The 18,029-nt window shown below is 37.1% G+C and overlaps 1 protein-coding gene across 4 annotated transcripts in view; it reads left to right on the forward strand.

Annotated features, from left to right (window-relative positions):
* The window catches only part of espn (espin), a 57,357-nt gene that overhangs the window by 9,349 nt on the left and 29,979 nt on the right, over positions 1–18,029 (forward strand). For all 4 annotated transcript variants that reach the window (XM_038303569.1, XM_038303571.1, XM_038303572.1 and 1 more), the window contains exons 2-7: positions 523–716; positions 10,112–10,298; positions 10,461–10,643; positions 12,603–12,734; positions 15,225–15,480; positions 15,811–16,085. In XM_038303569.1, coding sequence (XP_038159497.1) covers positions 523–716; positions 10,112–10,298; positions 10,461–10,643; positions 12,603–12,734; positions 15,225–15,480; positions 15,811–16,085 — 1,227 coding nt within the window. The remainder of the gene's footprint in view (positions 1–522; positions 717–10,111; positions 10,299–10,460; positions 10,644–12,602; positions 12,735–15,224; positions 15,481–15,810; positions 16,086–18,029) is intronic.

Below are 18,029 nucleotides of genomic sequence, written 5' to 3' on the forward strand. Positions count from 1 at the left end.
AAAATGTGCATTGTAAATTTAAAAACGTTAAGGCAAATATATATTAGATTTTGTCATACAGATCTTTAAGCCTCAAGACAAATATAGTTTATCCATGAAACCTGCTTTACCTCCTTTAAGTAGAATGAAGTAGGTTTGGGAGATGTCAGAAAAATGAAATAACAGACAGATGTTATGTGACATAGTCGTGCTATACTCCAGAGAGCATCCGTTTACTGTTCTGTTGTTGAACTTTGACAGAAAATGTAAAAAATAAAGTGTGTGACCCATGCATGGCTAGGAGGAATTTTAATTACAAATGGGAGGGTGGACCATTTCTACTGATCACATGAATTAGCCTTTTTTTTTTTTTTTTTTTTTTACTAGTTCCTTAGTTTAAAGAGCATATTTTTTTCACCTCTTGAAAGTTTTTTTTAAAAGATAACTCACCCTTTTCACCAGTTGTACCCTGATCGCCTTGATTTTATAGGTTACCACAGAGAGATTATGCCCTGAATTTAGCAATGCTTGGTCCATTTGCAGGATAAGGACAGCTCTGGAGCCACGGTTCTCCACCTTGCGTGTCGCTTCAGTCACCAGGAGATCACTGAATGGCTGCTGAAGAGTGGTGAGGTGGACCCTGGTGCCTCCACAGATACAGGAGCCCTTCCTGTCCATTATGCTGCTGCCAAGGGAGACCTGGCTTCTCTCCGACTGTTACTGGGACACAGTCCAAAGTAAGATTTGTCTTCACATCATTTAAAATGATTCCTTTCACACCACTGGCCAGTTTGATTTAGATGTTACCCTTTTCCCCTTATCTTTAGTCATTTAATCAGAATAATGTCGATTGTAAAGCTATCCTTAGAGGCTACATTTTAATTTTTTTACAGGATTAAGTTTACAATGTTTGTGCGTAAACAAAACACCATAGTCCTTCACAGAATTCACACATTTGAGCTAAATATTTGTTTTTTTATTTAAATACGATTACATGAAATCCTGAAACAAGACATTCCTTTATATTCATTATTTCTTTTGTTTATTATCAAAATATTATGGATGTTTAGATGTTTTTCTTACCTCCATTCTCACTTAGTCATGCTGTACACCCACCTATCAATTGAGAACATTTAGTTCTGTTAAAGTAACTTTAATTGTATAATGTGTACGTTATATTTAACACTTTTGACAGTTTTCCCCCATACTGTGGTGAAGCAGGGGTATGGGTTTGTCTACCTCCTATATTGTCAATAACTTTTGTCTTTTTAATGCATTAACAACTTCAGAAGGCAGGTAGTGTTTTTGTGTTTGTTTTTTTTTTGTTTGTCACTACAAATTGGCTGAGCTCATCAGTGTTGGGTTTCTGATAAGCTATTGACCAGTCAGGCCAATTTAATTTCTTTATGCATCTCTTTTTTTGGGGGAAAAGCACTGTTGTATAATTGCAACAAGACTGTACAAGAGTAGTCTTTCAAATCAGCTTGTGTTGTCGAGACAGTACCAACTGCAACTAATTGTAGATCTGCGTCAGTTTCTTAATTCATAGTCTCATATTTTTAGCATTATCGTTAATTAGTTTCTTACATGAACATGTTTGCAGTGGGACTTACTGATTTTTCATTGGTAACTCAAGTCACACACCCTTGTAAAGAACAGAAAAGCTGTTCTACATAGTTCTATAAACACCTGGCAGATTAGTTTCAGATATCTCTACTTGATGCGTGGGATCCTGATATAACCTGATATAACAAACGTCTTTTAAGAGATCCATTTTCTTTGTACAATGCTCTGCATTTATGTTATCTTTGGTCAACACGTGGCTGAATCTTCAAGTTAGAATACATGACATCTACTGATCTGACTTTTCCTGGCAAAGACCCGCATCAAGTTTTTATTTATCCACAGGTGGCTCCACAGGACACTGCCGCCATTAGAGATGGTGAACATTTGCCTTTTGTATCTCTGCTTCTTTCTGTATGTCTGCTTCTGTCTCCTTGAACCCCAGTCATCCTCAAATGCAGTAGATGGCCGTTCACAATGAGCCTGGTTCTGCTGTAGGTTTCTAGCTGTTAAAAGGGAGTTTTTCCTCTCCACTGTCGTTACAATCATGCTTGGTGTGAGGGATTTCCTTCAAATCAATGCAATCAGCTGGTTTTCCTTAGATAGAAAACTTTAAATCAATTTGACTGTATGATCTGGTTGAATTGTAAAGTTCCTTGAGATGACATGTTGTGAATTGCCGCTATATAAATAAACTGAATTGAATTGAACTTAGGTCTCACACAGCGACGCTGGTTTTGTCAAACTGCACCTTTTCTGATGACAATAGAACACAGAAACTCATTTGTTTTCATTTGACTTTCATTCAAAAGCCTTGATAGAGGTAATTGTGTGAACACCAAGAAATTACTAAGCAGCACCCATTTATGTAATAAAGCATAAATCAGAATATTTCTGTTATGGGTTTTTGCTTCATTTAAAATGAATAAGTGTATCAGACAACACTTTGTGCTGACAATATTATTGTTCAAAGAAGTTTTCAGTGATATTAGACTGAATGATCAGGGTTGAAAATATCCTTTGTTTTAGATCAGCTGTTTACCTATCTGAGCTAGTCAAACAAACATTGGATGATAGTTCTTATTGGTCAGTTGCTTGGTAGACTAAACTTTCACTAGAGTAAACAGTTTTTACTATAAGTTACTTGGGGTTGAAAGACTTGGTATGATTGCAAAGTCTTTTAAAAAGGCTGCTTAAGAATAATTAAATATGTTTATACTTGCGGGATGTTTTAGTGCCAAATTTTTGTTTTATGGTTCAGCATTACTTTTCAAAGCTGTTTTTTGTGGAGAACGTGTGAAATAATCAAAAGGTGAAATGAAATCCTCTTATTCCAAATTTCTAATAAAATAGAATAACATGAAGAACATGCGTTGTTATTGCAGCTATATGGAGACAAATGACATCAAAATGATGAGGCACTTTGTACCTTCGGTATTGTGTGGAAGTACCCCAGATGGGTACAGACCTGCTAAAAATTTAATGCTCCTCAGGGACCTTGCAGCTCCCTGATAGCCTGGCCCCATTCAGTCCTCAGCTCTACCCCTCCCTCCACTGTTGTTTACCATCGTCTCCATAGTGACACACAGAAGCACCAAATGGTGATAAGATAATGAGGGAAACAAATCCATTTGTACAGAGAAGCCATTCTTGATTCTACAGCCCTGAATAAAAAGTGGAGATTAAATTCAATATAACATAATGAACAAATATGTATCTCTATGTTTGGATTGTTACTGCTGATTTATTTGTACCTGAAAGACCACAGAGATTAAAAGGCCGTCTTTGTTACATCACTGCATTTGTAACAAGTGTCTTACTATAGTGTAATATAATGAGAGTATGACTGCAGGGCATAAATGTAAACAAGCAACATCTTTGTTTTTCTTTTCTTCATTTAGTCTTATGTCCGATTATCTTCATAACAAGAAAGCATAATAAAGTAAAGAATAACAGAGACAGTTGCTAGAAAAATTGTTGGATTATAGAAATAATAGTTAAATAAAATGTTTCTAGTGGGCTGCACGGTTGCACAGTTTGTAGCGCTGTTGCCTTCAGCAACAATGTTCTGGGTTCGATTCCTTCTAAATGTTCTCCCTGTGCATGCATGGGTTCTCTCCGGGTACTCCGGATTCCTCCAGTCCAAACCATGACTGTTAGGTTAACTGGCGTATTTAGAATTGTCCTCAAGTGTGAGTGTTTGTATGGAAACCCGATGGATGGATGGATGGATGGATGGATGGATGGATGGATGGATGGATGGATGGATGGATGGATGGATGGATGGATGGATGGATGGATGGATGGATGGATGGATGAAAATGTTTATTTGAAAATGAATTTATTTGTGGAAAAAATACTTTTCTCTAACATCTTTGAATGGAAGATGACCTTAAAGATTTATCTAAAAAAATAAAGCAATTAATTAAATGCTGCATCCAACATCATGCTGTAAAGCACTGGGGACCGCAGTTGTGGCAGTAGTGCTACTGAAAACAGCCAGGACAGAAGGTCCTGTGGTATTAAGAACATCTTTATGAAGGCAAGGGGGAATAGGATCAGTGGGGGAACCTGATGGTTTCATCCACTGTATAAGCTTCTTCAGAACAGGGAAAGACACAGGCTCAAAGGTAGCAGGGGTCATATAGAGGAGATTAAATGAGTGATCTACTTAAGAAAACTTTAAAAACAAAGAAACTGAGACAATTTTCACAAATTCCAGTATAAGATTTCAGGCAGACATACTTGTGCACATATAGGATGGAGTTTAACAACAACCATTTCAGTGAAACATGGACGTCACATCTCTTTGAACTCTGGAATAATTAAGTGTTTACATTTTAAAACTTTCAACACACAGTCTTAAAAACCATTCATCCATTTTTTCTGTCATGCTTTATCTTAGCTGGGGTTCAGGGGTGCTGTCTATGAGCGAGAGGCAAGGTACACCCTGGACAGGTCACCAGGGCAAAACAGAGACAAACAGGACAAACAACCATTCAAGCACACACTCGAACCTAAGGAGAATTTAGAGGAGCCAATTAATCTAACAGTCGTGTTTTTGGACTTTGGGAGAAAGCCGGAGTGCCCGGAGAGAACCTGTGCATACACAGGGAGAACGTGCAAACTCCATGCAGAAAAGTGGGAATCGAACCCGGAAACTTCTTAGGCAGCAATGCAATGTAGCCCATCTTCAAAAGACATACTCTCTTAAAAACCCTCTCTGAATAAAACAGCATGAAGCTAATACAACATTTTTCTTTCATGCTGTTGCATTGATTTTGTGCTCAGGCTGTGGTGTTGCAGTAGATGTAATTGCATGTCTTTTCCTAGTTATTTTTTAAAAGAGTTTTGAAAGGCCCCTAATTAGGAAATTTGCCCACAGATTCTTTGCAGTGAGCCGAAACAAAAAGTCCAGTGTCCTCATTACACAAAAGAGTGACTGAATGAAGACAGAAACGGAGAGATAATAAAGGGGGAAGCTGCAGACGCCTTATGTAATCCATTAGTGCAGATTAAGACCTTTAGCCTAGAAACCGTTCCACCATGAAGTTTAGAAAGGTGCTGCTCTGTGTTGGGATAATCCAGCAAGTTATTAAGCTCCATCAGAAGTGAGGACTGGCAAAGCATACTGATTAAAGTCTCCTTTTCTCTTCGGTTTTTTTTCTTCATATACTATGGCATTAAAAGAAAGTTCGTACACTTTTTTTTTTTAAATAATGAATGGTTTTACTGTTTTCTAGGTAAAAAAAAAACTATCAAAAAAAATTTATAAGATTATGGAAAAATATTCTTATTTCAAAAATGTACGTTCTTTGCTACTGTCAGAAAGTTATCCTGCCTTCCAGTTCTTGCTTTTTTTTTTCCTTGTCTATCTTCATTCATTCACCATTAAACGTCTAGTGGAATCCCCCTCCCCCGCAATGCGTCCATCCTTTCCTTAGCTCCTCCCCCCCACACACCCCCCACACACACACCACCACCTCATAGAAACATCCAGTATGCCTTTAAATGAAAATAAGTGTATGAGATTATGAGGTGAATGAAAATGACTGGAAGTGTAAAGAATCATCTAAAAGCAAAGGTTTAAACATTAGCTGAAATGGCAAAAGACCAAACAATAACTTTATTTTGGGTATGTTTATAGTTAAAATCAATAAGTGAAATGATGAAGCTGTGACTATATAAAACATTTTTTGAAGTTGGAGTTAGTGTAGTGTTAATTAAGTTTTAGTATTATAGTAACTAGGACTGGGTATTTTCGCCATAGTCCTGAATCGATTTTATTTTGTTTAATAGAGTACTAAATCGATTAATTTCGATTCGATCTGTTTTTACAACAATGAAAGTGGTTTAACTGTGTTTCAAAATACTCATGTATTTTATTTTTTCTGTCACATTAAACACAAAGTGCAAACTTGTAAATCAGACAGTTTAAACTTGAGATGTGAACAAAACTGTCTCATAAGTGCAAACTTGTTTGTGAAAAGTGAAAAAGTGAAGCCTCACTAGAGCGAGCAGACGTGACACAGCAGGGACACAGCAGACATGCATGAGCTTCATTATCTCCACTGCACAAACCATATTTGCAGCGTTGTCTGTAACAACTACAGGGTGCTTGCTGGAAGCCCCAATTTTTTAATGTCTTCAGTCAACCTATTGGCTATATTTGCAGCTGTCTACCTTGAAGTCATCTTGAGTGCATCTTTCCTGCTCATTTAAGTGTGAACGTCATGCGCGTCACTATAAAACTAATCGATCTCATTCCCTAGACATCGATTCTGCAAAAATGTAAAGTAATCGATTCAAAATTGATTAAATCGATTTTTTTTACCCAGCCCTAATAGTAACCACTTAAAGCTATTCCTGGCTTTAATAACCTTTTTATAAATTTGGCAGTTCTTAGAGAAAAAGGGAGAATAAATGCGATTTTGATTCAAATACCTTGAAACACCTTAGCTGCACCTACTTTACTCTCTAATCTTTCTTGTAAGTTATTGATACAAGCTCGTTCAAATTCACTTTTATTACAAAAAAAAATCCTGAAAAAAAATGCAATATAACCAAGGAGACCTTAACAACGCCATACCAATGTAAAACAACCCATTTTTGGAATAATTATTCATTGTTTTTCTATATTTGTAGATAGAAAGTATTGTGTATATAAAAAAGAAAATATTTGTGCCTACTCAGGATGAGGGATTGCTGTTAAGTCAACATTTTGATGTATTCATCTGGGCTTTCTTATAAAGACAGCTGGTGTGTTTTTCCCTTTTAAGCTGGTAATTTATAAAGTACTGGATTTGATTGAATGTTTTGATAATTAAGATTGAATGTGTCTCACTACCTAGAGACTATTAGGGAAACAAAACCATTTCTGTGGGCTTGTCTTCCCTGCTGGCTCATCAGCTGCTCACTGTTGTGGGTCACAACAAAACATTTTGCTAAGTGTCCACATCCCAGTTCATTGTTGTTGACTTGAACTCATTTAAAAGTGAATAACATAAAATTTTCTGGTATTTTTTAATTAAATCTAGCCCATAGATTAGATATTTTAATTTTTTTTAAATCTGAAAAAGATAATTTTAGTCAACCAGTTTCTAATTAGTTACAACAGATGATGAAATATTTAGGAGTGCAATAAAATGTAAACGTTTTGTGTTTTTTTTTTAGAAGCGACGCTCTTCTGTCTTAATTGAATTTGCAGATAAATCCCATCTTTTTTTTTTATAACAAAACATGAACATGTGGTTAAATGACACGCACTCCCCCCTGTATCATTCTTCATTATTTAAAAGAGGGAAAGCACAGAGCATGCCAAATCATGCTCTATTAGTACAGAACGTCTTAGCAGGACATCAATTACTCTGCTTGCAATGAAGATAGCCGCCGTCTTTGTTACTCTGGAAAGGAAAGGTTCAGTAGACAGATTATTACCAAGGTAAAATGCTTAGTGAAGCTGAAATGGAAATATATCATATGTCTCTGACTCTAGTGTGAGATGTTTTTTGCACAGTGACTGTGCCAATGTGTACCTTGTGTCAGAGAATAGACTAACCTCTTTCCTAACCCTTTGAAATCTACACCTGTTTCTCAGAAGCTCCTCTTTACTTTTATGTTTCCCCACTTTCAGTGTGCTCCTGGTAGTTTGAATAGGACCTTTTCTACCATATGCAGAGTTTTGGAATAGAAAGGAAACAACAACAAACATTTCTCTTTCTAAGAAAAGCATGAGCATGTGAGCAAAGCCCACTTCAGTTACATCAATGAAAGATTTATTAACATGCTCACTTCCTGATGATAGAAACACAGACTACTTCCTCTTCTTATGTTAAAATATTCATCATCTAATTGTTTTTACTTGGAACTCTTTACTTGATCATTTAAGTAGGGCTGTAATATTTGTTTTCCACTAAGAGATATGATCTCATTGTGTTTTCAGTTCAAAAATACTTTATTAATCCCAAAGGGAAATTACAAATAAATAATGTATCTCAGAACAAAATGCCATAAAAGAACTAGTTTGGCTTACTTTTACTACAGCCTGTATAAATTTAATGATCCTACTCTTACAGAGTGAAAACATAGCCCTTTAGCTTCCTTATGCACCTTAATGCTCAGCTCCTCTTGCCCACTGGCGACTCTCAGTTAGGCATATTGCGAGTCAAGCAAAGCTAGTGGACTGATAATCCTCTTAAGAGACTCGTTGCTCATTTGTCAGAGTCCAAATAAAGCACGACCTTATGGGATTTAGTGGGGAAGTGCTCGTTTACTCCGTAACCTCCCGCTGCGACTGAGAATATCTGGGACAAGAAGGGACGTGAGGACCGGATAAGGTTTTGCTTTGAGAGCAGGACTAAAGACCCTTGGAAAAAAGAGCAGTGAATTAGATTCAATAGGGTATGGCTGCTTGTCTACTTACAAAGGTCTATTGCCCTTCCGGTCAGACCGCTTCTACTCGTCTAAAGTTGAGGCTAAAAAAAGGGATTGCATGCTGAAAAGTCTTTTTCCAGAGAGGATTGTGTTGAATACAAAGAACCATTGGAACAATGTGGAAATACAGTTTAAATTATATCCTTCCAGGTGTTGCATAATGAATAAAAATGTGATTTACAGTCATTGTGCCATTAACCAAAGGTAAATCAGTGTTACAACAAACTGATCTAGCACTGACAGCTGAGGGATAACCAAAGATATAAACTATGTGCCTTAGGATTTTATAACAGCCTTTAATTACACACAGTTCATATCAGCCAATATGGAAGTCATATATGAAAGCTGTGATTCCGGTGTCCCGCAAGTGTATCTACATGCCTTAATCGACTTCGAAGTTTGGCATGGCATAAGCAGATTTTTTATTGGGGTTTTATTAGTGTGTGTATCTATTGAATAGTTTTTGTTTATTCTGATAACTTTGAGCTAATATCAATACAACTCCTTTTCTTTTGAAAGTCCATCCATCCATCCATCCATCCATCCATTCATCCATCCATCCATCCATCCATCCATCCATCCATCCATCCATCCATCCATCCATCCATCCATCCATCCATCCATCCATCCATCCATCCATCCATCCATCCATCCATCCATCCATCCATCCACCCATCCACCCATCTTCTTCCGCTTATCCAGGGTCGGGTTGCAGGGGTAGCAGCTTCAGTATGGAGGCCCAGACATCCCTCTCCCCAGCCACCCAGTTTTTTTTAGAGCAATTGGAAGTGATGTTTGCAGTTTGCAACAAGCCATGTAGTGGACACCATGAACTTGTGGAAGAAGTGTCCTGGTCTAATAAGACAAAAATGGCTTAAACTATCCCCACCTGGAAACCCAGTCAGGCTGATTGCAACAAGTGATCAGCAAACCAAAAGCAAAAAACAAAACTCAGCACCTGTCACCAACGGGCTTTCACACTGAAGGACTCTGGCTCTATGTTGTGCCTCATTTTGTAATCTGAAAGCTGTAGATCCACTTCAAGTTTCTCCTGTCACATTTCAATGCACTTATTGATTTGCTAAAGAGGGAAGTGTGTAGATTCTCAACCTGACTCTGGAAGACCTAAACATAATGCCTGAGCCAGCAATAAAATATGGCTCTGAACAGTATTAGATCAAGAAAGCTGCATGACACACTTCTCAGATTGTAGGTTTAAACATTTTTGAAAACCTTGAATTTTTCTCATTAAATTTCCCAATTGTTTGCCTGTTTTATTTTGTCTATGTTGTAATCCAAGAAAACCCCACAAAAAATAAATTGCACTGTATTCTATATTATATTTCAGAACATAGAATATGTAAAGTCAATGCTTCCTTATATATCTAGGATAATAGTGTTACAACGCAAACTGACTGTAAATCTTTTAGTGTAATTTCTTTCGGTTTAAAAAAAAAAAAACCTTTCCCAATGCCTGCATTAACATAGGGTATCAGAAATTCCTTCGGAGGGTAAATCTAAAACCTTCTTAATGACTTGTTTAAACATTGTTTCCATTTTAAATTTAGCAGCACTAATCAGGTTTATCTTTAATGTATGCATGATTGTCAAGCCTTGTGGTTTTATTTACCTGCAGTGTTGTCAACTCCCAAACTAAGAATGGTGCCACGCCACTCTACCTGGCCTGCCAGGAGGGTCATCTGGAGGTTATCCAATACCTGGTTAAGGACTGCGGGGCAGATCCGAGCATCAGAGCCAATGATGGGATGACATCTCTGCATGCTGCTGCTCAGATGGGCCACAACACTGTTATCGTCTGGCTGGTGTGTTGAAAAATACAGATTTGATCCTTACAAGCTATTAACAACATTTGCAAAATTTAATTTTCCTTTTGTTTTTATATTGGCCACATTTTCTCATTTACCCAAAGAGTCATGAAATCACTGAATACTAGTGAGTTATATTTTTCAAATGTAACCCTGTAGATGAGTTTTACAGAAATCAGCCTGACAGACAGGGATGGTGATGGTGCCACAGCCATGCACTTTGCAGCCAGCCGGGGTCATGCAAAGGTGCTCAGCTGGCTGCTGCTGCACGGGGGAGAGATCGTCACTGACAACTGGGGAGGGACCCCCCTTCATGATGCTGCAGAGAATGGTGAACTGGAGGTGCGGGCAATGAATGGTTGGAGTTTCTTTTAAAAACTTAAGGCTTTGCCATTTGAACAATAATGTTGCTCACGAAAAAAAAAAAAAAACGCTTAAAAAAATGACAAGATTAAAATAAATAAAATACTAAAGGAAACAATTTTAAGAAAAGAGAATTTTGTTTCTATTCTCTATGCTAATTCAACCAGGTGGAGTTTAATAGACCACTTGTTTTGAATAGATTTCCACTAGCATGTGGTTTTCACCTCAGTACTAACCTGCTGTTTTGACTAATAGAAATGCTGTGACAAAGTCTGATCAAGCTCAAAGAAAAATTAAAAACTTCATTAATATTATATGCACTAGCCAAAGACATGGACACCCCACTTTTTGGATTTATTTATTATTTGCTTTTGTTTAATCGCATACATTCCAGCAAAACGCTAGTGATATAAACTCTGCAGCCTTCTCCTTTAATTGATGTTCATGTGCTCCTATAAGAAATATTATTGCAGCAAGTCTCTATTTAGTCGATATTTTATTTTGTAATTTCATGTTCAGAAAAATGTATTTTAAATAATTATTGTTAAGTGCATTTCGTTGTTAGAGTAGCTGAAAGAGTTTTGCAAGAGAACAGACGTTATCTTGTCTTTTTTGTGTTACATGCTCTAGTTAATACCTTCCAAAGGATTTGGACTAATGATTCTACCATTAGTAATTGTTACATTTAAAATGGGGAAAAAACTGTTATGTCTCGGTACATTTTTAATTCAGGTAACTCACAGATTTATCGGGTGATTTAAAACAACCAATTTAGCCAAAAATCCCCATAATCACAGTAACATCATAACCATGAGCAGAACATTTAATTTAAAAAAGCCAAACATTCAGCCATTAGAGCAGAGAATAAGAATCTTAGATAAACTGCCACCATGCTGCTTGGTGCGTGATGGAGTGAAGGTCTATCGTAAGTTTGTCAGACATAGTCAGGGTTCTGCCCCTAAAAAATGCCCCGTGACTCCATTACCAGACCTGGTCCTTGGCATATTAAGTAAACGAGGATGAGCTTTGGACACGAAAGCTCTGCTAAATATGATGGAACCAGGTTCAAATCTACAAAGGGACAGGAAGTTGGCTTAAAAAGGTTAAGACTGGTGTGATGTGCTCATAAGGTGTTGGATGTTAGACAAGCAGCTACTTTCTGGACAAGTTGAAGATGTTAAAGGGAAAATTGGGAGACAACAATAATGAGTCAATGCATTAATCAAGTTTAGAGGTAATAAAAGCATCAACCGCCTTCTCTAAGTCCGCCCAATACAAAAAAGATTGAACTTTTTTAGAAGACACACATGATGAAAATTTTATTCGACTGCAGAGTTGATTTGTTTATTCAACCCCCAATCACATTTCAATTCATCTAACAGTTTTTTCTAATTTATGAGCTGAAAACTAACATCTTTGGTGACATTTTCACAAAATAATAAAATACATTTGGTTGTTCTTGTTATTTAAACTTACAATGTTTTTAATTTAGCCATTATTTAACAACAGTTATTCATGAGAGAGAATTGAGCTGCAACCTGGTTTAAAACAGAAGTAAAGTTGTAGGTTGTCTGCATGACAGTGGAAGGCCATATGTAATTTATCCAAAATAGCAGCTTATAGAATGAAAAGTAAATGGGACCAAGAATGTAGCCTTGTGGAACTCCACACAAAAGAGGAGCACCGGACAGTGATAAGGTACTTATCTTAAAAGAGAATGTTCTACCAGATAAGAATTTAATCATTTCAGTACAATGTATGTCGAAGGCTTCTCCAAGGTTCCCCAATGTTTGTGCAAATCTAATCTACGTAATTACCTGAAAAGTAATTAGTATGTAGATTAGCTTGTCATCACTAATCCAGACTGACTGAGGCACTAAAGCTCTATTTTGTTTCTATAATCATCTGTAAAAGACTTGTCCTCTTTCCTCTCTGCAGTGCTGTCAGATTCTTGTGGTTAATGGGGTGGACTTGGGCATACGGGACCAGGATGGCTTCACAGCTGCGGACCTTGCAGAATACAATGGCCACTCCCAGTGTGCCAAGTATCTGCGCACAGTGGAAAACATGGTAAGAACCGTGGCTAAACCGCCATCACTGCTGAACTCTGATCCACTGGCAAACAGAGTCGAGCTGTGATGTAATTTCTGAGTCAGTCCTCTTTGTCAGGTTTAGTTTGTAGTTTGGAATTGCAGTTCCTTTTTTTTTTTTTTTTTTTTTAGATATTTAATGTTTAAATAGTTCAACTAAAGTAGAAATTACTGCTACTATAAGCAATGATGGCAAGTATAGCTAGATTGTAACATTTTTTAGTGTTGAACCTATAAGCTTATGCAACACTGTTTCTCTGAGCTAGGGTATTTTCAGGCTACAAACCATATACTCAGTAATATGAAGGTTTTGGTACAAAGAAAAATTACATGCAATATTGTTGGCACAATCTTGGCCTTTTTAGTTTTATATTTTTTTCTTTTATGTCATTTTCTTTTCTCAGATTGAATCATGCAACAAATTAAAATCACAAACTGGGTCTAAAATACATATTTGGAATTATCTCTAATTCAGAAAGGGTCCAAGTTATAATTACAGGCTCAAATATTACCGTGCTTTTCTGTAAATACTCATCCTTCAAGAAGCTGTATCAAACATTTGGAGCTTGAGGGAAGGTAGCTTAATGTTGACCCAGTTTGTGGATTCCAAAACCAGTCTTGGTGACTTGACAGAATATCAGATTTTTTCCAAGGTTTTCTTCCTTGTTGCTTGTTGGATATAAGGTTAATAAGTTTGCTGAAAATCCTACAGCATCTTTATTCCATCCACTGTCCATTAAAACAGTCAACAGAATGATGATGGAATAAAACAGCTGCACATTGTTCTTAAAGTTTTAAAGGCTCCAGAATACTTTTTGTCTTTTGTGCAAAACATTTAGCTCATCCAGGTGTATAAGCCTCAAATTCCATTCAAACTTTAAGATGTTAATTTTGTGGCAGAGGTTTATTTCTTTGTCGGTGGCCTCTCAGTCCTTGGAGACAACTACATTAAAAAAATATATTTTTTTCTGTCTTGCTCTCTAAGAAAAATCTGTGCTTGTTTAGAAATGGCTCCAATTAGTTTTTCCAAACTTGTGAATATCTTCAAAATTTTGTAGTTTTTGTAATTAGTTGGACCTCCCTGTTGTTTCGGACATTTCAAAGTCCTACTGAGTGATTTTTAACAAATCATTTTTTTTTATATGTAGACAAAGAAAATTAACTGATTGCTGTAAGTCATAATCAATAAGGCCTTGGGTTTACTAAATTAGAAGATATTTCCTTTATAAATAAAAAAAATTAAAAGTTGAGCTGTTTACTTTCTTTCTCACAGATTACTAACCGTAATTCTTTACAAATCCTCATTATTTCTGCACTAAAACTGGACCTTTATTAAGGGACTATTACACAATCAATGACTCAGTACATGTTCACTTAGACGCACCCCTTACATAATGCTGTGGGTTACATGTGAGGCTCATTGCAACAATGTAGAGCTTTAGCTCAATCAATCCTTGCATTTTCATACTTTACTACTATTATTAATTCAATTGCATGTGTTCTGTAGAGATGATGTGAATAGTTGTTGGGTTTTTTTATCTTTTCCTTTCTGGATTGTCATTGAATCAGGAGATTTTCCAAAAAAGATTTATTTAGGCATTTTTCAAGTGAAGCATAAATAGTTTTTTTTTTTTTTTTTTTTTATAAAATAACATTTTAGGTTGAATAGCAGTAAAATATCGAATTCATTGATCTGACTGGCTGAAATGTCTGACAGCACAATAAACATACTAACCAGATGCTTCCGCATATGCATAGACAGCTCGCTCTCTGTTCTCTTTGAACTCACGTTATTTCAAATTTTTCATCAAATTACTAAAGCTTGACTTACAGCATCCTATATAAGTAGCAAATTAAAGTCCCAGAGTGTGCAGAGCAATTAAAGCCACGGCAGTGCTGGGGAGACACACTGTTCCTTCTTTGCTTTATGTTCTTTGTCATGAGGGACACGAAGCCACATGAGCCCTTTGGGAGCAGACAAAAGCCCCAGAGCTGTTCTGATCAGCTGTGAGAAGTTTCATTAATGTGCTGTAATTAAACTTAGCTTCATTTTATCCTCACTTAATTCATGAGGGACTGAGAGGTGAGAGAGTTTATGACCTGTTCTCTGAACATATAGATAATTAATACTGAGATTTGTTCTGACTTATTAATATATGATTTAACTAAAGTTAGTGGCTAATTAAAAGAAGACTGACTTGATTTGGTTCCATAGATTTTGTGAGTGGAGACAGAAAATGTGTTTAGAGTTTATGCTTAGATGGATGTAGCTTAATGTCAGTCAGTCTGTTTGAGCTACAGTATACGGGACATAATACTTCATATGTGTATTTTTCTTCCCACTCACATCTACTTTGTGAAAAAATTCCTTTTATTTTTGGGTTGGAAAAAATGTGAAGGAGTCCTAAGGGCTATGAATAGTTCTGCCAGGCACTTTTCAGTGATGCTTTCTTTCATAACCCTTGGACAGAGTGTGGAGCATCGCGTTTTGTCTCGAGACCCCTCAACTGAGCTTGAGTCTAAGCAGCCAGATTCGGGCCTCTCATCTCCAAACACCACCATGCCTCCAGCCAACCAGGCAGTACACTTCGACATCGGTTCACCATCCAGCTCTCTGTCCAACTATGACTCTGCCAACTCCAGCCAGTCCAGCACCGGGGAGAAGAGAAGCAGCCTTACAACATCTCGAGGCCCTCCTACCCAGCTAAATACAGTGGCACATCAAGGTCTCTTGATTTTAACTTGGCATTTGTACCTTTTTTTTTATTTTATAATATCACTGTTTCATTATTGCCTTAAATATACTTAAGCACCCAGTTAATTTTGTTACCTTGGGGCTGTCTCAGGTGCTCTACATACTGGTGCTGCACCCTAGTGGTTTGTCCACAGATAGTCTTTGTTTTTTACTAATTCCACTGTCATGTTTCTCATTCATATTTTATCTGGGTTTTTTTTTCTAGCAAACCAGATTTGTTGTGTGAAATGAAAAACAGTAGTGTATAAGTATTGTTTGTGTTCCTAGACTGTCATCTCTGTATTCATTATTTGCAACACAGGTGCACCAGAATCAGCTATTTCAGACATGCAGGCCTACATGGATATGCTGAACCCAGACATCGCTGCTAATACGGATGAGACAATGGCCGTTGCTGTATCCAAGCCTCCACCACCTCCAACATATCCTCCACCACCTCCTCCTCAAGCTCCCCCAGGGCCCCCACCTGCCCCTAGCTATCCAGCGCCCCAGCCTCCTCAAGAGCCGCTATCAGCCGAGTTCCTCAAGGTGAAAAGCAACTTGCGGCATGTGGACAATAAAAGCAGCAAAAAGGAGGTATGATCCTGCCTGTGGTGGTAAGCTCCTGGTTCATATTTACCAGTAAGGATTCTAAATATAAAAGTATACATCTCATTTCTCAGCAAATATGTTCTCATTTTGGATCATAAGCAGACATAGAAAAGCAGGGACATCCATCTGTTTGTCTTTAATTGGCAATTAGCTGTTTTTTTCCCCCAGTAGGTCTAATGAGGTGGACAGCAGCTCTTCTGTAATAGTGTGCCATCATTGGTGAGGCAACAATGATGTTGTTGTTTAATGGAAGCTAACAAGGCCACAGAAGATGCTTGTTAGCATGCCAGGCCTCTGATCTGAAGACTAATGTGATGGGACTGATCTTAATTACATCAATAAATTGGACCAGATATCACTCTAAGGCCCTTTGAGGGATAGCAGCAGCATTTGGTAATAGTATTGAGATCTGTTCTGCTTCTGCTGGATTAGTATTATAGAAATGGATGAGTTTCTAACAGAGGTGTTAAGGATTTGACTAAGCATTGCAACAATGAGGGATCTGACTGTCATGTCCGGAAAAAATGTTTTCCTGATTTTTACCTTGTCATCAGGTGTGGGTGTGTTACACAAGGTGCTTTTCAGTTAATTTTTGATTTGAAGTGTATGTACATATGTTGTTTAAAAGTTTGATTAGAACACTAAGAAGTGCATTTTTGAGAATTGGAGGGAGAATCATTGTTTCATTTATTTTTTTAACAATTAGAAATCTAGCATGCATTGGCATTCATCATTCGACTCCAAAAAGAAATACCTTTTTGTTACAACTACAGATGCTTCAAGGGGTATGTCTCTAAGAGCTGTCGCACATCTGGTAACTCCTTTTTTTATTTACATCTCAGTTCCGTCAGACTGGATGGATGGAGAGTGTCTGTTAACATCAGTTTTTCAGTACTCTAAGCGGGTCATTCTAACACATGCAAATATATGCTTTGCTCTTATTCAGGGGTGCCAAACTCCAGCCCCCATCGGGTCTCTGCATGAATGATAAATATCTAAAACTTACAGGACATGAGTATTTGAGAACTAATTGGACACCACCAATCTAAACCATCTTATTTAGGTCCAGGTATTTTGGTTGTAGTTTCAATGCTTCTTATTCTCAAATGCTCTCTAAGAAAACTCTGAGTCCTTTACAGTAAAGCTGGATTTATAATGGGATTGAATTTCAGACAGGAAGCTATTTGGCAATTTTTTGTGGCTTCTGATTTTGATTTTTCTATGGTCCTGTTGGAAAGAAGGGGATTGAATTTGAATTTCTATGTTTTTTAAAAATTGTACCAAAAAATATATTTCAAAACCATTTACTTTTTGCCTACCCCTTCACAAATGCATCCCGACACGGCATTGCTAAATCACACAAACTATTTGTGTTACATGACAAAATCTAGAAAAAGCGTGAGCTTTTTTTAATAGTTATGCAAGGAACTTTATTTTATTTTTTGTCATATTTCAACAATTGAAGCAACAGATGTTAAACCATTCCTTTAATCTTGATTCAAATACAGACTGACTAGATCATTAGAAATAATACCAAGATTTCAATCAACCAACAAAGCCCATCTGAGGTTTACTGCTATATTTTTTTTCACACAGCAGGGAGAATTAAGGTTACAGACTGTTTTTAGAAAAAAAAAGTGCTCAGACAGTGGGAGGTGTATGGATCTAGTATGCAAAGTAGTTACACAGCAGTTCTAAAATCATGTGTCAGTGAGCCTTTCCCATACTCTGTCTCCATAGTGAGCTCTTTGTGTGCATATGGGTGTTTCTGTGTGAAACGATGCACTCTGCGGGGGAGATGTTTTAATGAAACATTAGCTCTGCCCCCTCTCCTCTCCGTGCCCCAATGATCAGCTTAGGGCACACCTCTTGTTAATAATTTAAATAAGGTCTGGCTCTCAGATCACATGCCCATGCATGTGCAAAAAA

Source organism: Cyprinodon tularosa, unplaced genomic scaffold (genome assembly GCF_016077235.1).
Source record: "Cyprinodon tularosa strain WSP-4 unplaced genomic scaffold, ASM1607723v1 ctg513, whole genome shotgun sequence".
NCBI lineage: Eukaryota > Metazoa > Chordata > Actinopteri > Cyprinodontiformes > Cyprinodontidae > Cyprinodon > Cyprinodon tularosa.